The sequence below is a fragment of the Barbus barbus genome (genome assembly GCF_936440315.1).
Source record: "Barbus barbus genome assembly, chromosome: 12".
Lineage (NCBI taxonomy): Eukaryota > Metazoa > Chordata > Actinopteri > Cypriniformes > Cyprinidae > Barbus > Barbus barbus.
This window is the reverse complement of record NC_136740.1, coordinates 13,843,127-13,870,567: the sequence shown is the minus strand read 5'-3', so window position 1 is coordinate 13,870,567 and position 27,441 is coordinate 13,843,127. Positions and strand designations below refer to the sequence as shown.

General features: G+C 37.6%; 1 protein-coding gene across 1 annotated transcript in view; it reads right to left on the bottom strand.

The window, feature by feature from the left end:
• The window catches only part of LOC306877664 (uncharacterized protein), a gene marked incomplete at both ends in the record, with an annotated part of 53,211 nt that extends 27,355 nt beyond the window's left edge, over positions 1-25,856 (bottom strand). Inside the window, 5 exons of the mRNA XM_079429561.1 lie at positions 11,295-11,409; positions 19,610-19,938; positions 23,074-23,340; positions 25,117-25,323; positions 25,566-25,856. Coding sequence (XP_079285687.1) covers positions 11,295-11,409; positions 19,610-19,938; positions 23,074-23,340; positions 25,117-25,323; positions 25,566-25,856 — 1,209 coding nt within the window. The remainder of the gene's footprint in view (positions 1-11,294; positions 11,410-19,609; positions 19,939-23,073; positions 23,341-25,116; positions 25,324-25,565) is intronic.
• Positions 25,857-27,441: the final 1,585 nt, after the last annotated feature.

Here is a 27,441-nt window from a genome sequence, read left to right as displayed (position 1 = left end):
ATACATGGAAGTCAAAGGTCTTTTCAGCGGTTTTAGCCATTTAAAACGGTCTATTCTAATAGAGTCATTGAGGCTGGATTACAGACAGGAATGACTTCCCTTTTCTCAGGTTAAACCTGTAAAGTGAGGAAGGATGGTGAAAAATGAAAGACTATCTCCTTTATGTTCCTCTGTGAGCTTATAGCTGAGGGCTCTCTAAAAACAGTCCTGTGCACTTTTTATTCACTGGGGAATGAGTGGATTTTTCTTTTCAGAGAAAAAAAGACAGATTTGTAGCTAAGTGACGGGCCACAGAGGAAAAGGTTACGAGCCTGAGAAATAAACAGAGAAGGGGTAAAATGTGTCAAGATAGGCTATGACAGTATAACGGAGCTCATAATCCATATACAGAAGACTAAGACCTGCAGAACTGTATGAATCAGATTACTTAACAGAAAATAAACCAAAACAAAAAACATGCTTTATATACAAGTAAGTATTATTTACAATTAAGTATTATTTCCATTTATTATTGACATGACATGTAGATTATACTTTGTATAAAAGCTTACTATTTGTAGTATTAATGCTTCTACTAATCATCATAATATTAATATAAACATCATTAAAACAACATTATACTTTGTATATGTTCTTATACAAAGTAAGTAATCTACATGTATTAATATTAGTGCTGTCAAAATTAGCGCATTAATGCTGGCGATTAAGTTTTCCAGTTTAAAGGCGTTAAAAATATTAATGCATTAATGCAGGGGTGTAGCTAGGGTTGGCCACCCCACTCACATTGCATTTATTTAAATGCAGAAAGTCTTTATGATCACATCAACAGGGGACTTTTCAGACGCACACTCAAACTTCACCTCAGCACCAGGCGTGAAAGGGTACAGGTAACGAGGGAGCTTCAGTAGAACAACAGTGAACTGTGGTCAGATGAGATGTTATCAGGCCATATGTCAGTAAAAACAAATGTTCCTGTCCTGTCAGCCATTATACTGTGCTCGTAGCATGTGCTTTTCGCGATATACCAGTATTGATGATAACCGTGATATTCAAATCATGAAATTAGGGATGTAACAGTATGAAAATTTCTTATCAAGATTATAGTGACCAAAATTATCACGGTTATCAATATTATCACGGTATTGTTAAAATGCGCTGGATATATTCAAAAAGTACCAACACATAAATCAATTCACCAAGATTTATATTTAAAAATCAACAAACAACAAATAAAATGACTTTTTTTTTTTGCATAATCACTAAAACAATAACACGACCAATGATGTTCGGATTTTAAATGACAACTTGACTGACACCAGTTTAATAGCATGTTCAAATATCTAATGTAAATGTTCAAATAAAGCTTTCACAAAAATGTACACCTCACATTTCAGCCTTTAAATAAAGAAAAGGATTAAGTCAAAATGATAACTGATTAATAAATGATTATATGTATTTTATCTGCTCCAAAAGTAATTCTAGATAACTTATCTGAATTGTTTAAATGTGTAGAATCCCCATAAGCTTTTTTTCATCAGTTGGTCACAATTTACAGCAGGGCATACAAATTCGGTGCGTTTTTGGCCAGACACAAACTGCACACAAGCTGAATGCAAATATAAGTCTCTGTAAACTCCATGGACAAAGCAGCACTGCGATTAAACACTTCTTTAGGTATTACATGGAGCGAAGATGGAAACAAAATGCCATCGAATCATTTCTGAAGACATTCAGAACCTTCAGAGGTACATTCATATACTTAATTCATTCATAAATTCATTTGCATAATTCTCTCAGCAGTCTTTTAAAACCTCCCAGCTTTTCCGCCCTATTTTCACTCAAAACTACTCTGCTGCTGTGCGCACGTGAGACTGTTTTTTAAAACTGCGCTGGACAGTATTTATTTATCGTGAGTTGTTCAAATCGTGGTAATCGAATACGGTTTTAATGATAATTAAAATATGAAACTGTAATACTAACCGTGGGGAATTTTATCATGATTTATCGTCAAACTGGCAATCGTTACATCCCTACATTAAATATCGACATCGTGTTAATTTTGGGTGTGATGATATACCGGTATTTGCGATAACCACAATATTTAAAATGGACACCAACACGACACGCAAATAGCCTACTCCAACGCCAGTACCCAGTTGACCTCCCAGGTGGCAGTATTGCACCTTAACAGTGATACCTGTCACACAAGAATACGACGCAGCGCGCGGCCGCGCTACTCCGAGAAGAGCCATGTTCAATATTGCCATTATTTTACTAGTCATGGAATGGGAAACGTTACATTAACCTGTTAACAGCGGTTTCCTGTATATTTAAATAAAGGGGTGATTGTTTTAATAAGTACCCGCGTTTTCTTTACTCATCTAAATTTTGTATTTGTATTTGCAATCAAGTCATGGCCAATACATGTGCGTAGCACTTGATTTCTTGATTTCTTATCTATTACAATGGATGGTTATGTACTTTCTCAAATACTGATTTCGGATCATTTTTTTACCAAAAAAAAGTTACGGACTGCAACTTTAAATATTAGTAAAAAAAAATAAATCCTAGAGACATCGATAGTATTGGTATCAGTGATACCTTCAGTCATAAAACAATTTTTTTTTTTACAAATATTAAAAATATACTGTCTTTATATTGTTTCTACATTAATTTTAAGATTGAATGTGAAATTATTGCAATATAAAAGTTTATTTAAAAACAGTAATGTTAGGTGGGATTAGTCGTGATTAATATCAGAAAAATGTGTGATTAATTGGTTATTTTTTTTAATGGATTGACAGCACTAATTTATATTAATTAATAATAGAAGAAAAAGAATGAGAAGCAGAAGGAGAAAGATACGGATAAGGATAAGAATTACAATAATACATTTTCTTATTCCTTATATACACAAAATGCAGTTCAGAGTGCTTCACGGGTCAGAGAAAAGTTGATGTAAAACTAATTTAGACTTTTATCCAAAGCAAAACACAAACGAGAAATGCTATAACACGAGCAATTCATCATAAGGAGACAGCAATAAAAGAAGAGCTGTGATACAAAGCATCAGTTCAGTTTCATATTTCACTGAAAAATGAACAATTCTGTCATTATTTACTCACCCTCACGTCATTCCATTCCTGTCTGCTGTTATTATTTCCATAAACCACAATAGAAAAATTATCTCAATCTTCAGAGAGATCTTTTCATATGACCAGGGTTTGTCAAGCCCCAAAATGGCTGAAAAGCAATACAAAATCACCGTAAATGTAGACTGAAATTTAAGTCTCATAAACAAATGGCACAAGGTCATGACATCATATATCTAAGCCAAAACGTCAAACCTGCGGAAAGGTCATATGTTCATCTACTTAAAAATGCTTTTATTTAATTTTGAAACCTTGACTGTCAGTGAACTGTCATTGCATGGACAAATATGAAGATTCATTCATCAAAAAATAACATACAGTTACGACATAAAGGTGAGTAAATAAATGACAGAATTTTCCATTTTCAGAACTATTCCTATAGGACACAACAACCTCTCAGCAGTTTGTAAGCGGCACTTACTGTCTTATCCCAGTCCCAACACTCAAAGTTTGCTAGCAGCACTGAGCCGTAGGACTCTCCCCAACACACCAGCAGAGAGTGGCAGCTATCAGCACCAAAGCAGCCTTTGAGAGCCATCCAGATACAGCAAAAGATGTTCAGCTCTTAAAAAAATGTTACAGTCTCAGCGGTACATGGAGAATAAATATACCTCTCATATGCTGTGTATGTGCACGTATATGACTCTGAGATATCAGTGAGCGGCTGGCAGCTAAAAGACTTTGCATATTAGCACAGGATCAGGGCAGAGGCATCTAATTGAAAGGAATCGAGCAGGAAATGGCAACAGTCAGCATGTGGATTCCTGCAAGCTCTGGTCTCATTGGGCTAGTTATCCTACTTCGAACTGCTCAGTAACTGAGGATGTGGCATTACAAAGGCTTGGAATCAAACGCATCCAGGGCAGATCACTGGAAATTACAAAAAGCCGATTCTGTGACATCGGCTCACCTGGTCCCTGTCTCGTTTTCTGTTCATCAATCTGTCTGCTAGGGTCAGTCTGACTGTCCATTTGTCAGCTTTCTTTCTTTCTCACTCCTTAATGTCCATTCACACCAAGGGTGATACCTGTAATGATAATTTTATAAGAATAGGGACGTCAACATCACAACTAAATTGATAACAACAGAGAAACAATATTGTTGGAAACACTTTTTTTCCAGCTAATGAATAATAAACAGATTGACAGCCAATCAGAATCTATCCTGCTTTAAAAGCACAAGCATTTAAAGCACCAGAAGACTTAACCACATGCTTATAATAAACAGAACGTTTAGGGATAATTGGAAGAAAAATTCAATTATAATCATTTACTTACCCTCCACTTGTTCCAAATGTGTATGAGTTTCTTTCTTCTGTTGGACATGAAAGAAGGTATTTTGAAGAATGATGGTAAACAAAAAAATTGTCCATATATTAAAATCAGTGACTACCGTCAACTGTTGGGTTACCAACATTCTTCAAAATACGTTATATGGGCTTAACAGAGGAAAGAAACTCATACAGGTTTGGAACAACTTGAGGGTGAGTAAATGATGACACGATTTTCATTGTTGGCTGAACCATCCCTTTAAAGCATACGTATTTAGTTTTGCATATTTTTTGGAGCCCCTTATACTCTCAGGAAAAAAGGTACAATTTTGTACCTTATTCATCCCTAAAGGGTGTATATTACTACCTTAAAGTTATGCATTATTACCTAAAGTGTATATAGTATAGTATTTAAATGGTACATGCCATAAAACAATCTGCCATTTTTGCAGAATTTCATACTGCTCAACAAACTTACATAATCCCAAAACAAAGTCAGGGAATGTACTATCAGAAGGATTTTGAAACTGATATTACTGGGTAAAAAAAAAAGGCTTGCTTACAGTTTCCTTAAAGGGATATTTCACCCAAAAATGACAAAAATTCTGACATTAATTACTCACCCTCATGTCATTCCAAATCCATAAGACCTTCGTTCATCTTTGGAATATTTTTGAAGAAATCAGAGGGTTTTCTGCCCCTGCATAGAAAGCAACACAACTGACACATTTAAGGCCAAGAAAGGTAGTAAGGACATCATTAAAATAGTCCATGTGACATCAGTGGTTCAACCGTAATGTTATGAAGCTACGAGAATTATTTTTGTGTGCAAAAAACCCCCCCAAAAATAAAGACTTTATTCAGCAATTTCTTCTCTTCCGTGTCAGAATTCGATGAGCGTTCACGACAGTACCACGGTGCATGCGTGTGCATCCCTCTGCTTAAGGTGCATCCGGGTTCTAAGTCAGAAAGCCAGCTCCTGTGTCAGCAGCATCACACGCATACGTCATGGTGCTCTCATGAATGCCCCGCGGAGACTGACACAGAAGAGAATTAAAGTTATTTTTTATTTTATTTTTATTTGACAGGGACATTGCAATTAAACATAGTACAAAACAAGTTTAGTAACTGATGCTATGCAAAAAGAGTTTATAGCTAAGTTGATATTTTTGTTCTCTTTGCACACAATAAGCATTTTCGTAGCTTAAAAAAAAATTAAGGTTGAACCATTTATGCCACATGGACTATTTTAATGATGTCCTAGCTACCTTTCTGAGCCTTGAACGTGTCGGTTGTGTTGCTGTCTAAGCAGGGTGAGAGAGCTCTCAAATTTCAAAAACATCTTAATTTGTGTTCCAAAGATGAAAAGGACTTACAAGTTTGGAACAACATGAAGGTAAGTAATTAATGACAGACTTTTCATTTTTGGGTGAACTATCCTTTTAATGTTCCCTCACATTGCCTCCATTGCCTCTCCTCTCGTGTAGTGATGTGTTGTATGAAGAACATCTGACAAAGAAATAACTTTCAAACCAAGCAGCCTTATGTTGATTTATGCGACAAATCCGCTTGACCAACTAGAACCAGTGGGAAAATCTTTTGCCCTTATGCAAAATCCCCAATCACATGGATTCCTATTGAAATGCCCGCAAACATTTGAAGAATCTAACTGCACGTTTATTATGCATTGCTGTGGATGCTAATATACAGGCACCCATTGTTTAGGGCTGTGTATCACCAGCAAAGTCACGATAGGATACGTATCACGATACAGGAATGCACTGAATTTCACCTCAGAAGAATTGAGTAAAACAGCTGTTTATTAAACACTGCATACTCTAGGGCCATTTCTAACTATTTAGAGCAGAGCAGGCAGTTGACCTCTGCATTATGAAGGGCCTCCATAACTGTACCACAGAACAATATAGGTAATGGCATATGTTTAATGTTGACATTGTCAACTCCCCAGCAGGTACAATATTCTGATTACTTGCATCTTGTTTTTAAGCCCATAAATAATAATATATATTTTTTTTAAATCATCTTAACATTGCTGGTAGGTTATCATTGCACAAATGAACGCACTCTCTACATTTAAAAAATAAAAATAAAAATTAGAAGTGTTCTAAACTTATGCGCTGTCTTCACTGTATCTAACGCACACGTTGCGGCCACACACAGACATTCAGCAACACAAACATTTTAGAGCTGCCCTGCAATTTAATCAATAAAATAGCTTAATCGCTCAATAACTACATTATGGCCCAGTTTCGTAGACAGGGCTTAGCCTAAAACAGGATTAGGCCATAGTTTAATTAGGACATTTAAGTAATTTTTATAAACATGCCTTAGAACAAAGCATTACTGGTGTGCATCTTAAGACAAAACAAAGGCACTGACATGTTTTAAGATCTGTCAGTGCAAGTTTCTTTCAGTTGAAACAGCTCAGATTTACAGTTTAGTATAGGACTAGGCTTAAGCCTTATTTGAGAAACCAGAGGTATCTTTCTCAACAAGCAGCTGGTAACATCATTGTTTCTGAAGAAATTAAAGCCACAGCTTTACTGTTAATAGAGAAACGCCACAAAACGGTGGTAATTCATACATACACAGCCTCTCGCTCTCTCTCTCATAAATGAACACTTGATAAATTACACTTTTCTGATAATAGAATATCTAAGTGGAGATCGCTAAACTGCAAGCTAACCGGTGTTTTCAGAAAGCAAGTGCGTTTATCCACAGTGGAGAGAGCGCTCGTACACATTATTGCCAGGTTGACAAAGATAAGTAACACACTTTAGCAGATATTTCTGTATTGGGCAAGTGGGAGGCTCTGTTTCGGGGATTACGTCTCTTTATATCAGGCAACCCCTGTTGTGTTCCTGTGCGGCCAGATTAAACCTTGTTGTAGCCTATATATTATGCTCTATTCATTTTTTTATGCTCTATTCATTATTATTATTTTTTTTTAGAAACCTCATACTTTTCTACTCCATTTTAAACGGTGTTCTTGTTTTCAAATTAAGCGCGGTCCACTGCTACACACGTGCCACAATATCAATACAGGGACAGCGGTATCAATACTCGTATCCTCAAATCTCTGTGACGATACATTGCCGTATCGATGTATCGAACACAGCACTACCGTTGTTATCGTTAGTTATCTTTATAGTAATCATTCTTGACGTGAACAGGCCTTCACAGTCTGTTAACCCAAGATCCATTTTCTCTGAGTGGCACTGACGGGAGGGAAGGGAACAGGAAGGGAATGTTGAGTTTGCAGGCTCGCGTCTGCATCTGACAGACAGCGTCAGACCAGAATCCGCCACGGAAAGAGATCCAGCCACACATCTCAACAGGTGACACCGTCTTGTATTAAGGATGTCTGAACAGCTTCATAAAATATGCACGGCGTGTCACAAAGTAGCACAGCCAGGCAATGTAGGACTGTGTAGGATCCGAGTGGCTTTTTGCAGCTGCTTGAGGGATAGAAATGCTAATGATGCACAGTGTTTAGTGTCATGTCCTTATAATACTCTTTAATGTGTTTGAACGTGCTGTTGGGTTTCTCTTCTCCCTCTCTCTTCTCTGATCTTTCTTCTCCCCCCCCCCCCCCAATCTTTCCTACTCTCTTCCACCTCCAAAAAGCACAGAGTTCTCAGGGCCGATCCATGTCAGCGGCAGCCAGACGTCTTAACTCTTTTCGTCGTCGGAATGTGGGCCGACAAAACGACCGAAATAGGAGTGTCAGAGCATGTGTGGAGAACCAGCGATCCTGCGGTGCATAACAAAGAGCCGGAGTAGCAGAGATCTGGGCCCAAGCTGAGGGGGCAGAGCCTCATGCAGGCAGAGGTAGAGCAGGGGCCTGATCAAACACCGTCTCCCCCGGGAATGGATAATACTTTCACAGAGTGAAATACAAACATGCTGCTATGACACCCCCGTCCCTGTGAGAGGAGGATAAAACGAGCTGCTTTTACCCCAGCGCGATCCACTAGCAGATTTACACGGCATAAACACACATGGACACATCCTGACAGGTACAAAGAGGGTTTGGAGAAATGTGCTTGGCATTTCATTTCTTAAACGTCTCTCCCCCTGATATGTATCGATTTATGAGAACAGCACGGACAAATGGGATAAAAAGCACTGTAGCAGTTAGTTTGTTAAAATGCTATAAATGCCGCATGTGGAAGCCGTCACATGAAGTGCCTTGTGCACAACGCGCTTCTGGAAGTTGAGTCATCCACATCCATTGTCTACTCTGTGTTAGACAGAACACATTTACAAGAACCAGAGACAAAACGGAGTGAAGACAAAGACGGCGAGCATCGTGTTTTAATAGAGCGGGCGTCACACTTCATGTGACGGCTTCCTAAAACAAATGGAAATTGAAAACCTCCTATAGTCAGCATGAAAGCCTTTTAAATGTACATTATGGCGCCCCACTAAATATTTTATGTGAATGACAAAGACTCTGTGACTCTGAAGTACAAAAGCATCCAGATGTCTCTAACAGCACTTTTCTCCAGAACATATCTGCAAATGAGACACAGGCGCCAAAGCCAGAACCAGCACCATGCAACCCTTAACAGACTGTTACACCGTTTGATGGGTTTTTAGGAGTTATTCCTTGCACAGATTTAAAAAACAACAAAATGTGACTCTCTTTTATAGTGTGTGCCATTACATTACCAAAACTTTTTTTTTAAAGGAATAGAAAAATTAAAACTTCTCTCAAGGTTTACTCATGTCATTTCAAACTTTTTTATTTACAGGAACTAGTAGTAATATTTTTAAAATGAATAAATTTTGTCATTTTAGTACGATATTACATGATTTTTATTTATTATATACAAATAGCTTTACCTAACTAGAAAAATTTATATTTATTGTAGAAGTTTATGAATCTTACAATCTTTTTTTTTTTTTTATATCCATTTTCACACAAATCACACCATAAATCACGAATGCATACAAAGTTGTAATCGCATAGTTACATTTTCTCATGAAAACGTATTGAGCTAACGTAAGACTTATGAAGATTTTGAATATAGCACGAGTAATATGGGCCTCTATTATGACACTTCTATGGTGTTTTTATTTCTACAGCTTGACAGCCCCATTCACTTTCATTCTGTAGAAAAGAACATCATTAACATACTGTCTAGCATCTCTTTTTATGATCGACTGAAGAAAGAAAATCATTTGGGTTTGGAACAACATGAGAGTAAATGATGACAGAATTCTATTTTTGGTTGAACGATCCCTTTCATACAGGAGAAAAGAAAGAATTTAAGGAAATGAAAGACTGGCCTGATTCAGAATGGACTAAATGTACAACAGACAGCGAGGAGGAACTCATTCGCTGGCACCTAAACAAAGCCTACACAAGAACATCAACAGAACAAACGATCAACACTCGACCTTTCAAGGCGCCCAAGGCAACACAAACCCCCGTGCATCCTCTCTCTCCTACCGGAGCCAGTTAACGGGAGCCTGTCGCTCGACAGAACGTGCTGCCGCTCGAACTGCAATCATCGGTCCAACGCATGAAAAAGCACTGATTTTAAGATATGTTGTGTACAGTATATAATGCACATAAATATAGACTGTGAAAAGCTATGGGGATCAGCAGAAAATATCCCCCAGTCTATATTGAAACTTTTTGCTCTTATGGCTCAATGTCAGTGAATTTTGCCCGAAGGAATTAGAATTTCTCCTAAGTACATAATCCGCTGTCATTTTCTCTGTTAACAGATTGTAGAGGTGGAGAACACAAGTGCTGCCAGGGATTACAATTTTCAATCTCTACGGTTGTCTTTGTGGCATCTAAATATTAATAATTCTGTTTTAAGGCACTAGTTTGAGTGGCACCTTCATGTATATGACATTCTCCCCGGCTATATTTACTCAGCTGGGTTTGGGATCAGTTATTTTGTCTCACGACAGCAGTACTCTGCGGGAGAAATGTAGAGCCACAACGTCCCATGTGGCACCTACAATACGCTGATATTCGAGAAACCAATAAATTTAAGGGACTTTTTATTCATTTATTCCTTCTCCGCTCAGACATACTTAACACAAACATAACTAGCGAACGAAGGAGGAGATGGAAGAGAGGAAATCAAATCGGCGCGCTAAAAACATTTCACAATTAATTATTTTCGCAAGCTAATCATGTAGGAAAGTCTAGCTAATCTTAATAGCATACTGTGGGTATCATGGATATGCATAGATAACCGGGCCAAAAGTAAACATGAGCTAATTGTACATTATGTACATCCTCTTGAAACCCTAATTATATGTTTATATCATTGAGGTTTTAACGGTTCTGTGCTGTACGGCAGAAGTGCACCGTCAACACCAAAACGCTCTCTCTGCTGCACAATGTGATGCATTGTTCAGAGTTAATTGTAATGGGTTTTTCTGTTGTGGACTGTCATGGGAAATGGTTTTCGAAATTAGTGTAGTGTCAAGTTGTATATCATTTTAAAACTGCTTTCAATCTATGTTTTACCGCTACAAACTGGAACATTAGACTTGCAGCTCTTAGACAGCAAGTACATCAATATGATAGTCATGATGAAGTAAATCGCACATTTTATTAAAGCAATGGGCTGTCGTTACCTTTAAATCCCAATACGTACTGCGATCGTTCATATACATAATTAACAGCGCACAAAAAGCCGCCCGTGTTGTAAACAGGCACCTCGAATGATATGTGATCTTCTTTCAAAATTCATTCCAGCGCATTGCTACTGCAGTGCTCAGCATGGCTACTGCAATGCTGCTTTTCATCCTGGACATTACCAATCCATAACAGCGGTTACACAAGAACGAACAGAAATAGAATTCTGATTAGTTCTTACGTCTTCCCAGCCACTCCCAGGCGTGTAGGAGATGACATCCAGAAAGGGATTGGCCAGGTAGCCCTCGTTATTGAACGAATAGTCCCGCCCACCGAGAGTGATGTTACTGAAATACCTGCAGATCGGAGAGAACAGAGCAGAAACAGTCTGTTGAGATGGAAGAGACCCAGAAAGAATTAGTGTAAAAGACTCCGAGGACACGTCAAAGAGGAAATCTCGCACGGAGCACTTCACAAACATCCTAATTAGGTCAGATTGCGAGAATGTGGTGAAGGTAACCATTTTATTTCCTTCAGCAATGGAATCAAAGGAGGCAGTCACTCTATTTCGAGCACTTAATCTAAACCAGTAAAATACCCAGAACGGTGCCTAAATGTGACATTCTTTGTGACTGCTTCAAATGAATCTTTTTATCTTAAATCCAATATGCTTTTGGCAAAAAGAAGAGTGCACATTTAAAAATTTGACTGGGTGAACAAGTTTGAAGGAGTAAAGTTTCCTCCGCTCTGTTCTTATGAGGCTTTTGTGAATATTCCTCACAAAGTTCCTACAAAGATCTCTTTGATAAATACATGCAGAACCATTATGTAGAAGCCTATTTAGCAAACCGTAATTACATCAGCTGCACTAAACAGGTGAATCTCTTTTCCCCATCAATCCTCTTCTGATGTTTAATGAGTGTGAGTCACACTGATGGTGTTACGTTGAGAGTTTCTGTTCAGTGAGTCCATGTCATTTCTCCCTACAATGTGTAAAATATGCCGTTAAAGGTGGTTAACACATTGTTTTTAAAAGTTCAAGCTGTTGTTCAGAAATTCTAGTCTCATCATTGGCAGCCAGTGCTTTTCTCATCAAAATTATTGATGAAACGATAATGAAGATGCAGTGATTTGAATTAAAATGCACTGCTGATGAAAATATGAGACCAAAATAATGCTGATTGTTCAAAGAATCTCATCATAGTCAATAATGTCAGGGTCCAGGGATATAAACTGTTTGAAAATTTCATCAAATTTTGCACGTACTTTTCGTCTACTCGGGGGGGTATGCACTGTTTTGCATTGCATTTATACAAATAACTACTTCTGACTGGTCCATCTATGATGATTGTGCCAATGTAGTTTACAATCAGTCATAAAAAATAAAAAAAAACACTTTAAATATAAAATTTTTGTTTGATACTGACAGGTGTTTGGGGATCTGAGGATATATTACATGTTACAAATGTTGTATTTTTTGGACCAGTTTTAAAGTTTTATTATATTTTTGTTCCTGAAATCCACCCTTCTGCTGGGATCAGAATAATTCAATAATTGAACACCCAGTGTTTCCCCTGCCATTATCTAAGGGGGGCGGCCCGCCCTCCCATCCCCCTTGAAGGTCACCCCCCGACCCCCTTGAAGGTCAAGTTCATTTTATTTTCTCTATAGCGCCAGATCACAACAGAAGTCATTTAAAGTTACCTTTCCAATAGAACAGGTCTATACCTTGTTCTTTTATTAAAGGTGCCATAGAATGAAAAACTGTCTTTACCCTGGCATATTTAAATAATAACAGTTCTGTACATGGAAATGACATACAGTGAGCCTCAAACACCATAGTTTCCTCCTTCATATGTAAATCTCGTGATTAAAAAAAGACCACTGAAAAACAGGCGAATCAGAACATAACACCGACTGTGACGCAACAGTCGGGATCACTACGCCCCCAACATTTGCATAAACCCGCCCTTGTTCTAAGCCGGTGTAGCAGTCGATTCCGTTCCCCTTTGGAATTCCTGTTCCCCCTCGACGAAGCGTGTTTGCTTAGTGGGTTGCCAGGTCTGCGTAATATACCTGATACAAATTGTTCATCAAATATTTGCACAAAGTAGCCCAATTCCGCGGAAAAAAGACTGGATGTGGCAACACGGCATCATGCAAATACACCAAAACACAATTGGATGTACGGAAAGCGAAAGGGGACAAAAGAGTTGGCGCTACTTTCAAATGCCTTGCTACAATGCAGTGTAATAAAATTATTCTCACGATCCCGTTAATGGTCTGTGGTTTTTCTTATTCTTGCAATTGTTCCTTTGTTTTTGTCTAATGTCTGAGTTAATGCAGTTGAATTTTGCATATACAATTTAGCCTAAATTGTCGGTGCAGACATCTAAACTTGATGCCTCATATCATAGACTATATTTAATAAATTATAATATTTAATCTATCAGTCCTCTAAATGATAACTTAATGGCATATACTGAATTTGAACACTTAACATAATTGTCACAAGAAGGTCTCAATTTGGTATGTGCTCAGAATCTGTGAAGACAACACTTTTTAAAGCATACTGTACCGCTATATACAGGTGCTGGTCATAAAATTAGAATATCATGAAAATGTTGATTTATTTCAGTAATACCATTCAAAAAGTGAAACTTGTATATTAGATTCATTCATTATACACAGACTGATATATTTCAAATGTTTATTTCCTTTAATTTTGATGATTATAACTGACAACTAATGAAAGTCCCAAATTCAATATCTCAGAAAATTAGAATATCAATTAAGACCAATGCAAAAAAAATGATTTTTAGAAATGTTGGCCAACTGAAAATTATGAACATGTACAGCACTCAATATTTAGTTGGGGCTCCTTTGGCCTGGATTACTGCAGCAATGCGGCGTGGCATGGAGTCGATCAGTCTGTGGCACTGCTCAGGTGTTATGAGAGCCCATGTTGCTCTGATAGTGGCCTTCAGCTCTTCTGAATTGTTGGGTCTGGCGTATTGCATCTTCCTCTTCACAATACCCCATAGGTTTTCTATGGGGTTAAGGTCAGGCGAGTTTGCTGGCCAATCAAGAACAGGGATACCATGGTCCTTAAACCAGGTACTGGTAGCTTTGGCAGTGTGTGCAGGTGCCAAGTCCTGTTGGAAAATGAAATCTGCATCTCCATAAAGTTGGTCAGCAGCAGGAAGCATGAAGTGCTCTAAAACTTCCTGGTAGACGGCTGCGTTGACCTTGGACCTCAGAAAACACAATGGACCAACACCAGCAGATGACATGGCACCCCAAACCATCAATGACTGTGGAAACTTTACACTGGACCTCAAGCAACGTGGATTATGTGCCTCTCCTCTCTTCCTCCAGACTCTGGGACCTTGATTTCCAAAGGAAATGCAAAATTTACTTTCATCAGAGAACATAACTTTGGACCACTCAGCAGCAGTCCAGTCAAGATGCTTCTGACGCGGTCTCTTGTTCAAGAGTGGCTTGACACAAGGAATGCGACAGCTGAAACCCATGTCTTGCATACGTCTGTGCGTGGTGGTTCTTGAAGCACTGTAGTCCACTCTTTGTGAATTTCCCCCACATTTTTGAATGTGTTTTGTTTCACAATCCTCTCCAGGGTGCGGTTATCCCTATTGCTTGTACACTTTTTTCTACCACATCTTGTCCTTCCCTTAATTTTTGCACTAATCCCTTATTGTCTGGGAATTTTGCATATTATGCTTTATACCCATCCAAAAAAAAAACCATTCTGCTTGACCCACTTGGAGAGTCTGACAACAAGAAGAAAAGGTGTTTGGAAAAAACAAGGTATTTAATTTGCCTATCTGATGTAGTGTTTTTGGGAAGTTGTGTATGATTGAAAGAATGGAAAAATGTGTTTGTAGAGCAATGATGAGAAAAAGGGGAATTCCAGTTTCACACTGGGTGTGTGAAAGTCTGTCTCATCCACGTCAGATGGATGCTACATCATGTGGTGTGTTTGCTTTGAAGGTGTGTGACATGGCACATATGAAATGTTCATTGAAATTGGAGGATTTGTTTAATTTGTTTAATTTCTTTAAACTTTTTTTTCAGTTTGCAGAACATATTCTGCTAAATACCAACATTGACTTCTCCAATGCACCACAAGATGTAGCCCAACTCAGACTGGAGATTGCATCAACACTGCTTGACCAATCTTGTATTTATTATTTTTACTTAACCATGAATGTTATTGACATGCCGTTTGATGTGCATCACTTTCATAAGTGTTTTGAAAATTTTACCTAAAAAAAAAATCATACCTTGTCCATTGTACTGTACCTCAAAAATGACCTAAGTGACCTGTGTCACTTTTGTGGGGAAGCAGAAACATTTGATGACTCGGATGCAGATGATCTCTGGGTAACCAATTTATTTATTAAATTGGTGTGGTTTATTAAGGAATAAACTAGCACAACTGCTGACAATGTTACTAACATTATTATTTTTACAGATTTCCTGTGATGACTGTGGGCGATGGTTCCATATGGGTTGTGTTAATAATCCATCCACAGAAAAAAATTACAAATGCTTTTCTTGCAATAAATCAAACTGAATTTTAAAACCATTGGTTTTGTAGTCTTTTTTTGTTTTGTTTAGGAAACATTGTTACACTTTCCGCAAAATTTGGCTCTTTATTTCACTCAAAATTAAGTGACATTTAAAAACATACAGACATGGTGTTTCAAATAGGCCTGCGCTACAGAGTTCTGCATAATAACCAAAGCCTCAAACATTACGCTTAAATCGGTTGTAAGTTGGGGAAAAACCTCGCTACTTAAATGCATTTTCAAGTTTCGGAGAAAAGACGGTATTTTGAACCATTTGACTTTCCGTACATCCAGATGTGCTTCTTGCGCACACTAGTTCTGATCGTACGTTTGGTAAATTGTAGTATGGTTACGTAAAGGGAAACAGACATTCCAAGGGGAACAGAATCGACTGCTACACCGGCCGAACCATCAGAAGCTCTGCAGGTATTGTAAATAAACAAGCGCGGACAACAGCGAAAATAACAAAATAAATTTTATGTTCCAGGCCGTGCAGGGGGTGTGAAGTGCAGGGATGGGTTGGTGTCTGTATTCAGAAAGGCACAGAAAGCAAATAACGCGAGCCACTAAAGGGACATGGTTAGCTCCTTGCTAGCGGTAGCCTGTTACAGTACATACGATTTCACTCTCAGTAAGGAGAGATGAGGATGATGGCGAATGACTTACAGATCCTGAGCACCACTGACAAGCATCTGATCTTGTGAAATGTGTGGTAAGTACTGTTGCTCCATAATATAAACATAGTTTGTGTGATCGCGTCTCTTGGAAGTGAAACTATAACGCGATCGATGGATCGTTCAAAAGCAGTTTCAATGCCTCGCATATTAATAACGGCGGCCTGATGCCCGCGTTTTATATACAGTATAATTAGCCGACGATATAACTGAGAGAAAGTATTTAAATATATATTTTCCTCCCTGTGCTTCCTTCTTGCTGATGAGCCGTACTGTGAAACAGCCAATCAGAGCAGAGCTCATTATTATTCATGACCCTGCCAAATAAGCCAATAACAGACCGTTACATTCTAGGGAGAAATCCTAGGGTTGTAAATGGACATCTAAAATCGTTTCTGGAGATTTTTTGCCCTTACCTAAGCCACATACCTTCTGTGTAGATATCAGAGAACAATTTAAAATACTGTATCAATGCATTCTATGGCACCTTTAAACAAACTAAATAGCCTTACGTTATTTGTCTTATTTACACAACGGCATGTTATTTCTGTCTCTAACATTACATTACATTCGCGCGCTCTGTATCGCGCACAGTGGAGTTCCGTCCCGATGCACACACACACACAAACGTGCACGCACACACAAGTGAGCCCACTCCCACTAGCATTTGTAAATATTAAGCTGCAAAACGACTATTTAAATATGACTTCTGCCTGTCACGTGGTTTTGTTTGCTACTCATACAGAAGCGTGCATGAGGCTTGCGGTGATATTAACGTCTGCCGCCTCACTAAATGAGGACATAAATACAGAACAACATCTCCAGAACTGCTCTAAGAGTCACTTCATGAGCATTTGACTGTTTCATTAGAGTAAAACTATCCTCATATCATATACACACAGAAATGTAAAGGTATTCACGGCAACCCGTCAAAATAAAAGTTTGGGTTTCAATTGTAGACAATTGTTTCATTATAAAAACCAATTGTTTCAATTCAACTACTGGCCCCAGATGCCATTTTTATGAAATTCAACTAATATTAACAAACATTTCATGACAAAATGCTAACTAAATTAAAAGGAATTCATCAAAAAGCCTCTCAGAAATTATCCATCTAATTTTTCAATATGGAAGTACGATATTTCCTGTGTAACTGTGAGATTTCCAATTGATTAGCCATCACAGGTGTATAACTAATGATAACAAAGTGTAATAAATCAAAAAACTATTTTGCAATATAAGCATTGTTTATGGTTACACTAAAATAATATGATAACAAAACCAGTTTACAGCTCAGAGCACCATAATGGACTAAATCACTGAACATAACTAGGAGCAGTTGATAACGGAAGTTAAAAATGACTTGGCCTGCTCGTGTTAAAAATAAGGTGGATAATCTTCCAATTATTATAACTGAAACTGGCACATGCTTGTTGATTATAATGGGCCACTCCTAGTTTTGCTGCATTGCATGCTTTCAGGGCAGACACAGCGTCAAGCATGCTGCTATTGTTTATCCCCTCCCACCCATGTTGTCTTCTTAAATACAGAGGCATGTTGAAGGCCTCCCCCTGCAGTCTCTATAGTGGGGGAGTAAAGGACTTTCATGCCCCAAAGGTGCAGCACTTTCACTCTCATTAGAGTGTGTCATTACGGATAAATAGACTTACTATAAATGCAGCAAAGCAGAAAAGTTGAAGGTTAATGCCAAATGTGATGAGCTTTAAACAGTTCTCAGGGTGAACATAAATAGAGGGCTTTTTAAAGATATTCAACATCAGTATAATAACACTTTTAAACTATGCTGAAAGCAGCATTTATTTGCATGTGCTGGTTTAGCACTTGATTCACTAAATGAATTAGGCAGGCAATTTCACGAATGCACATTCACAAAACCTGTGAACCTGTACAGCATAGCCCCACCAGAGACATCCAGACATCTAAATAATCTCTTAAAAATGCACTTTACTGCATGGGAATCTGGATAAATGCCTGGTTAGAACACTCTTCTCTATCATTTGATAATAATCAGCTGATTTACTGCTGTCATGATTGCTAGAAAGTGCACACAAACATTCCTTTCAGATTAATTTGTCACCTGCTTTCATTTTACTGCGAATAAATTGCAATATACAGTACAATGAGCCAAATAAAGGAGGCGTGTTTGTGTGCAAATGACTTAATTTAAAATACTCTGATTGCACCTGTTAAAAACTAGATTGTGAGTGGTTAGTGAATAAGATGCAGCTTTTTACGCTGCAATGCAATGGACAAAGATGATTTCATTATTTAGTTAATTATTTAATTTGCTCCTGTAAGAATATCTAAATCCATGCTGCTCGGTAGTTAAACTTTTTAAATAAATATCACTGATTATATAGTTTACAGTACATTAGTGCACAAAAATGTTGGTTTTTATAATCTTCTTCAAAATATTAATAATATATTCTGTAATATAATTACATTTTGTAATATGTGCAATAATACTTGTTTTTTAAAAGGTAGCATTTATTTGATCAAAATAAAAACAGTAATATTCAGTAAAAACAGTAATGTTCTAAATATATTATTACTTAAAACAGTCTTTTTCTATTTTATTATATTTTAAACAGTAATTTATTCCTGTAATGGCAAAGCTTTTCAGCAGTCTTCAATGACACTCTTCTAATATACTGATTTGCTTCTTAACATTTTTTATTATTATCAATGTTGAAAACAGTTGATTTGCTTAACATTTTTTGTGGAAACTCCGATACTTTTTTCAGGATTCTTTGGTGAATAGAATTATTTTTAAAGATCAGTCGTATTTCTTTGATATAATATTTTTTAGTTTTTAATGTCATGTTTGATCAATTGAATGCCTCCTTTTACATATAAGTATTAATTTCTTTAAAAATAACTAGTGCTGTCAAACGATTAATCGCGATTAATCACATCCAAATTAAAAGTTTTTGTTTGCATAATATATGTGCGCATATATATATATAAATACATACACACATATACAGCATATATTTTGGAAAAAAGAAATTATTAACCAACTATGTTACAGCCTTCTTTCTCTGCCCATTGAAATCTCATTTGATAAAATCAAATCCCACCCTACATCATGTCCCTCTAAATATTCAATTGAATTTAATACAGCACATTACACTTAAATGCTTTGCAATTGTTTCTGGTCACTATAATATAGGCAAAAGAGTTGTGCTATTCAGTGTGAGACATGTTGTATCTTTCTGTACAAAACATACAAGTCACATCTTGTATCAGAAGAAAGAAGTGTTTCTTACTTCATTCTACCCCGGATCCTCTGTGTTCTGTTGCCATCCGTTTGACAGTTAGTGACAAAGTGCGGCCCTCCAGTGGCTCCATAGTCCTTACGCAACGCGACAGCTCCATGGGTAAGAATGGACACCCCACGGGCGATACGTCTGCGGGGCTCGTCCCTCCAGCCCTGTGGTCTGACCGCAAACAGCCGATTGGGTAGTCCGGTCTGGCCCAGCTCGGACAAAGCCGGACCCACCGCGAACCATATGTGAGAGGCGCTGGCCTGACCAGCTGCCCAAGCAGCGAGGAACACCTGTTCTGCTTCCTCCTGAGAGCAGTACAACAACCGCACCTAGAGTGGGAGTGGGAGCAAAGAGGACAGAAGAGACCAAGGTGAAAATCAGAGAGCAGGAGCAAGAGAGGAAACAAAAGAGAGACCAAAATAGAACACAGAGGTCAAAAGGGGGGAAGAGTCCATGAACGGAATGATATGAGGAAATGGAAGAGAGGACAGGAGAGGTATTGCTTTATATATTCATTTATAAAATCACTAATAACTAATCGTGAAAATAAGTCCTTCAGTAACTGAAAAACTGTAATGTAATTACATTTTACTGTTAAATTCTTATGAGAGTATTTCCATTTTACAAAACAGAGCCTAACAGTCCCAATATCAAAAGAGCAATTGAAATGTCACTCTTGTTATTACATTTCAGATATTTCATAGAGCATTCGTGTCAATTAAATGGAGCACAACAAGGGAGAGCAATCACTTGGATCAGTGAATTTGGATTGAAACTTGAAATCCTATATGCCCTGTAATTAATGATAACTATGAAAATGAAAACTAACATTAAAGGGATTACTGAAAAATTAAGGCTTCATTACAGGAACTAATAAACTGATTACTGTAGATTGATGTGCTACAGTATGTACCATGTTCAGAGGGCAGAATATGTGTTCCTGCAGAGTCACACATTCTACTGTATAATGCATGTCAATGCTATTTATTCTGCTGCATTTAGATTGTAAGACGTGTTCGCTTTACATGAACTACTTTTTGCATGGAATTTGTATAGCATAGAATATGGCATACTTCCATGTGCATATTGTTAGAAGAACAATATTGGTTAAGATATATTAATCAATGAAAGATCTAACCAAAATTGAATTGATTATAAAAACAGATATTAGTTACAGCCCTAATGTATTAGGATTTATTCCAGGTAAACAGTAACCGACAGGTTTTAAGGAGAGGAACAGCTTTGAAGTAATGGTGCTGGGACATGCTTTAATGAAGAAAGACGGATACTGGATGGATGGAAAGAGAAGGAGAGAAAGGAAACTAGCACATCTGGGAGGGAGAGAGAAAGGAAGGAAGGAAAGCAAAGAACAGTAAAAAAGCAGAAATTGAGAGAGGGACTAAAGATTTCACCTTTACAATGCATGAGAGAGAAAAACCCAAGAGAGATAGACTGTAAAAGAGAAAACAGGAGAAGAGGGCTAGAGAACTGGGGAAAGAACAAAAGAATGATAGAATAAATAGATCGAAAATCCAACTAGTATCTAAACTCACCAGCCCTGAACAAGAAAGATTAAATGATGCTCTTATTCTGTTTGTGTGTGTGTTTATGTAGAGTATACAGCATATCCTGTCTGTGTCTACAGTAGGGGTGGGCTGTACATTGAAAATCATGGTATGATTAATACTGGTCCTGCCTTTTTTGATTGGTCAACACTGTGTCCCAGTCGTGCTAAAATTCACAAAATACAGCACCCATAGCAGATATGTTTGCCACATAGCAATACTATCAGCGACTATATCTTTCAGCAGAAGAATGCCACTTGATAAGGTTTAGCAATAAGGCCATAATGCATTGTGAATTTATACACAGCTGAAGCGCTTGTGGGTACTACACTGTGCATTACTTACAGCTTGTACCAAATGCAGTCATTTTTAGCAATGCACCAATATTAATATTCTGAATGATAATGTATCATGCCAATAAGTATTTTAAGTTATAGCTGATAACCAATAAATTCAGTAGCTTATAATAAAATTCCTACATTATTTTTTCGTAATATATAATAATACAATAATAAATAAAACATTAAAAACTCAAATCAGTTTATTTAAAATTAAATGGAGGCTTCATAACATTACATGTATTATTTAAATAAATAAAAATCATTACAATTTAATAAAATGATCAAAATTAATTACTATTGTGTTTTTAAATATTAACTTCAAGAGCGCATTAGAAAAGTGTGAAAACTGATAACCATTTTAAATGAAAATAATTCAAAACATTTTAATTTAATAAAATAATTAATATTAAATTATTTTATTTTAATAAAATTGTTTAAAGGTTAACTTGTAGTGTTCTTCCGATATTAGAGATAATCTAAATATAAAATTTGAAATTAGCATACACAATAAAATATCCAAAATAGTCAATATACAGTATATCCAATATCGACAATACTGATAACATTACCACAATATGATAACAATACATTTTAAATATTTAAAAAGTCAATTTAACCGATAACGCAAATGATAACCCAATACTGTGCATTCATACTATTTTAACTGTAAATTTATATCCAGATCTTCAGAAGACCACAAAAGGTACCAAAAGATAAGATCATTCTTAAGAATTAAATGATAAGTATGGCATCAGTACAACACACAATCAGCAATATTCGCTGAAATAAATGTCAAAACTAACTCGCTCCCATTACAATCAACAAAGTTGTCTACACTGAAAACAATTCTGCAACACAGCGTGAAGAGTAGACAGTAACTTTTTGCTTAGTGTTGTATTTTTTTTTTTACATCACACAGCAGATACACTGCAGTACTATAAACGGTATAGCAATCTCTACCGACTGACATATTTCTACCACTGTCATACTGCCCAGTGTAATCTAAGAATGCATTTGCACTCTATACTGTATGTTCTACTATGCAACTTTCTGTGTGTAAATAAATGCATACTTTATGTATGTGCGCAATATTTATTTGGGTTTGTGTGTATGTGAGCATGTGTAATTGAGCAAAAGCACTGCAGACTGAATCTAATGCATACGGCATTGGGCTGCACCGCCACAGGCTCTGTGTTATATTAACACTGACATCAGTGTACTGGGACCCACAAGGCATAATAACACCCTCTAACACACACATACACAGAACAATAACAGCCTGGAGCCAGGGGGAGACAGAGGACAACCTGCGACACACATACACACACGCACGCATTACTACACATATATAGGTAGAAATGGGAAAGGGAATGAGAATGCGGGGAGAACGGAGAAAGGACAGCGAGAGGTCAGAGAAAGATGGTGGAGACGACAGCCGAAAGAAAAAGTCAAACAAATGGTTAAATGATGGAAGTGGAAATGGAAGTGATGTCAGAGTAAATTAATGATTAAATGAGTGAATAAGAGAGACAGAAATGCAATGACCTTCCCTCTCTACCTGTGCTTCATTCTCTTTCAGCAGCCGCCGTGCACGCGCTCCTCCCGGATCATCGGTTAAATTCAACATCACTACGCTCTTCTTCTCCCAGCCGATGAATGACCCGTCGGTCAAACCTTCTACTATTGACAGGAAGTCCTGGTAGCCATGGTGACGTGTGGACACCACCGAGAAGGCCGTCCAATCATACTCCTCCAGCACCTCAAAGATCACTTCCAATTGGAGTGCGGTGGAAGAGCTGAACTGCAGGAAGATTGAGCCGGTCTCCTGCAGAGTAATTAAGAAGGTAAACGACTACATTTCCCAAGACTAAAGACAGCTGATTCATTCCATCATGGGAACTACATTTCTTCTGAACGGTTTCTAATGTGACATTCACTAATCATAACAGCAGACAGAGCTTGTCTTCTGCAGTGCAATTAAGGGGAAAAATAACTACGTTTCCTGTGATTGAAGACTGTTTATTGCCTCCATAAAGCATCATAGAATTCAATTTCTTATAAAGAGTTTCAGAGATATGCAGCCGCTGTAGGAACATGAGGGTGGTACTTCAGTGACTCTAATCGTCACCGGAGTACGTCTCACAGCTTTAAATTTAATTTGCGATGGCACTGAGTGCACGCGTGGTTCCGAGAGAGTGTAGGATTCAATGCAACAACATCAAAAGGATTCAATATTGTGTCTCCAGAGTAAATAATAATAATAAAAAACAAAACATTTGTGAACGAAAATGTCTTTTTACCTTTGTAGTTTTCATATTGTGCTAGGGAGATCATGTTATAAATGTCGAGACTAGCAACTGAAATTGCAAAACCCATGGCGAAGCACTTCAGTGAACACAAGAGGGAAAAAAAGAGCAGACCATATGGCCTGCAGAGGTAATGCATGACCCTTGCCCTTGCTATTTATCCAAATGGATGTTAGTAATGCCATCCCTTCCAACAGTTATCGGTGCGCCCCGATCAGGCCCCAACAGAGACAACGGCAGCCCTATCTCTGTCCGTTTAACGGTCCTCCTCAGGCAGTACCATTAACAAACAATGCCCTTATAGCACTGCAGCAAGCCAAACACTATCTAGCAAGTGTTAGAGCTCATTAACACCAAGAGCTTGCAGAGAGAGATGTTTGTGAGGAATTTTCAAAGTCCAAAGAAACTCATACAACATTGTTTTTTTTATTTCCTTTTCAGAAACGACAACACTGTCAAACAATTCAGTGGCGCTAAAGTGTGTCTGAAACTGTTCAGAGTCAGACAGGACTAAGAAATCCTCAGTGGCCTAGTTTTATTGTCCTATTAAATAGTATAGACAGTACAGTTAATCAGGAAAAAAACACTATTCATTTCAAGACCGCTATACTTCATAATCAAAATCAACCGTATTGGATGGGTACAATCACTTTTAAGAGGAATCTGACTTAGCGGTGTCAAACTGCTGACACTAGCTTAAACCTCACAGGGTTACAGAAAATTCTTCAAACAGGACAAGTTTCTGTCTGTAGACTTTGGCTCTGTATTTAAAATCATTCTGTTAGTTGGCACCAATCTGTATTGGGAGATATCTGCGGTATAAAGGTAGATCAATGAAAAGTGCTCAGAGGTTAAGCCAAATTAATTTAACTTAGATTATGGAATCATTGTGACTAATTACTAGTTGATTTCCAATTTGATTGCAGTTACAGTAAGTGAGTGAAATCAAACTCTAAAAGGTATGGTAATAGCCTCATGGGCTGCACGCCAACATACAGCGCCATTGCGCTTTGGGTGTCCTAAGTTCGAGTCCCGGCTCATGGACCTTTCCTGATCCCATTCCACCTCACTTCCTGTCTAAAATACTGTCCTACCCTAATAAATTAATAAATAAATAATAATAATAATAATAAAATAAAAAAATTAATAAAAAAAACATTAGCAAATAACCAATGTTTTTTTATTTTATGGGGAAACTTTTCAAAGTTCTCAATTGCATGAAATTATGGGATTTCATTTGTGAAATTGTGAGTAACTGTAAATGTGACCGCACATAAATTCTCTAACAATCATACCTGTGGTACCCTGCCCAGACCCGCTCCCCCTCCCACAGCAACGATGGGGAGGCCGGTCTGGGCCGAAACGAACTCCAGCATGGGGGCCAGGGGGCCAGAGGCCAGCGGGAGGGGTCTCTCATCTTCATACACGAGTCCTTGAAGGGGTCTGGCTGCCAGCAAGTCACACAGCTGAGAGAGCAGTGTCCTGGGGCTGCTGTCATTCACCTGTAGGTAATTCACATTCACTTCAGATTCGTGTTCACATTCACACCACATTAACTTCTGTAGTTATGAATGAATACTCATGCTTACGTGCCCGTATATTCACTCTACTTTTGTATTCGCACATCAGTTCACAATCAACAAAGCGTTCAGGTATTCAGGCTACTCTAAATTTAAAATCACAGTTGTTTCGATCCTGTGAACAATCAATTCAATTTAATTTGCATGACCTCTATCGCACTGACCTGGAGCCAGATTACGTTTGCAGATCCCCACTGGGTGACGACGCTCTCACCGAAGCTGCTGTGCACACGTCCGAAGCCCGGGTATGGCACCCTACCCGCAGCTGCTGCAGCCCCTGCTTCCCCTTGTTGAATCGTTGAGCCCGCGTGGATCACTGCGATGTTGAAGTGCATTGATGCCACCGGGTCCCGTTCACGCTCTCTGGGCCGGAGCAAGAGATGAGGGGAGGAGGTAGTCTGACCCGCCCATTCTACCAGGGCCAATAGCAGAGAGAGTGTGGGTACTGTGACCATGGCAAAAAATGAGGAGGCCAAACAAGAGGGTACGATGAAAGCCTGAGTGAAACCAGGAAGAAAAAGCAAGAGGGTAAACTCAGATTAAAACAAAATCAAAAGAGCAATATATTCCATACACTTAAAAAAAACACTTGAGAGATATATAAAGAGAGCAAGTAGGTGCTAGATTGAGAAAAAGAAAGCAAAGTAGAACAAGAGAGATGGCAAGAAAGTAAGAGAACTGACAAAAGAGGCAAGAAAATGAAATGGGCTTTATTCAGGCCACAGGGTGAAATGGAGCAACACAGGAGGATAATTGACAGAGGGATAGAAAGAAACTACATGTGTGCTTGTGTGTACAGGTTTATCTGTTCTTGTGAGGGTCTGAAACCATCTTGTGAGGACATCGAAAGTGGTCTTCACTATTTGAAAGCCAATTCATGTTTTATTTCAAATGTAATAAATGGCAACAGGTTTGTATGAGGGCATCTTAAATGAGTCAAAAAACTTAAAAACATTATGCATTATGAATCTACTTTAAACACAAGTTCTTAGAAATGTACTCTTTGGATTCAAACTCAAGTGGTGTAATCAGTATCGCAAAAAAAAAAAAAAAAAAAAAAGTAAACTATTTTTACGTTTAAAATGGTCAATTTCTGCACACTGCATGTGCACACATGCACCATGACACTGCAATTGCTAAGTATTTTATGTTGTGGTGAACTGGTAGCAAATTTCATATGAATTCTGTAAGATACTATTCACATGTGTTGTGTGATCAGCTTACATACCAATGAGGGTTAGATTTAGAGGTGAGATTAGAGGTGAAACTTCAAATTTTGTTTCAAGAAGTCTTACATTTTTTCAAAAATAAAATCGTACTCATTCACATGAAATCAACAACTCAAAAAATGGTTTAAAAATGGTTCTTTCTTGTGTGTTTGTCAGACTGCAAATGTTTTCAAATTTAGTAAGCAGCTTTTTTTGTGAGAAATAATAATAAAAGATTATGACAAAATACTTTTAGTATTTTATATATTCTTTAATGAAATTTGGTATTCAATATTAAATTGTTTTCTTCATTATGATATCATGACTGTTGTATCACCCTATATTTTAAAATGCTATCAAAATTATCTTTAGAAACAAACGTTCATCACAGAAGACTTGTATTCAATTCATTGTATGTATGAATTACTGTATTTTAATGCATTTGTAATGAACACATAATAAGATCTACACAAAAAAAGTCATGTCATTGACCCAAAAATCATTATTTTAGCACAAAACCACAGCGTATACAAAAGGCTCTCACTAATACAGCTTCTAAGATGTGTGTGTGTGTGCGCACTAATAAAACAGAGTCAAGAAATGGATGGTGCTTATTGTAAGGTGAATGAATAATAACAAAGATTAAAATATAAACACCCACACAATTTCTTCATAACCACACTCACATACCAACACAACTGAACACACGCACCAATAAAATGATTTTGAGAGTTAGAAGTTAGCGCAGCTGATGTAAGAAATCTCAGTTACACCCACACACACACACACACACACACACAATACAAGCAAATCATTTTCAATTTACTTTTGT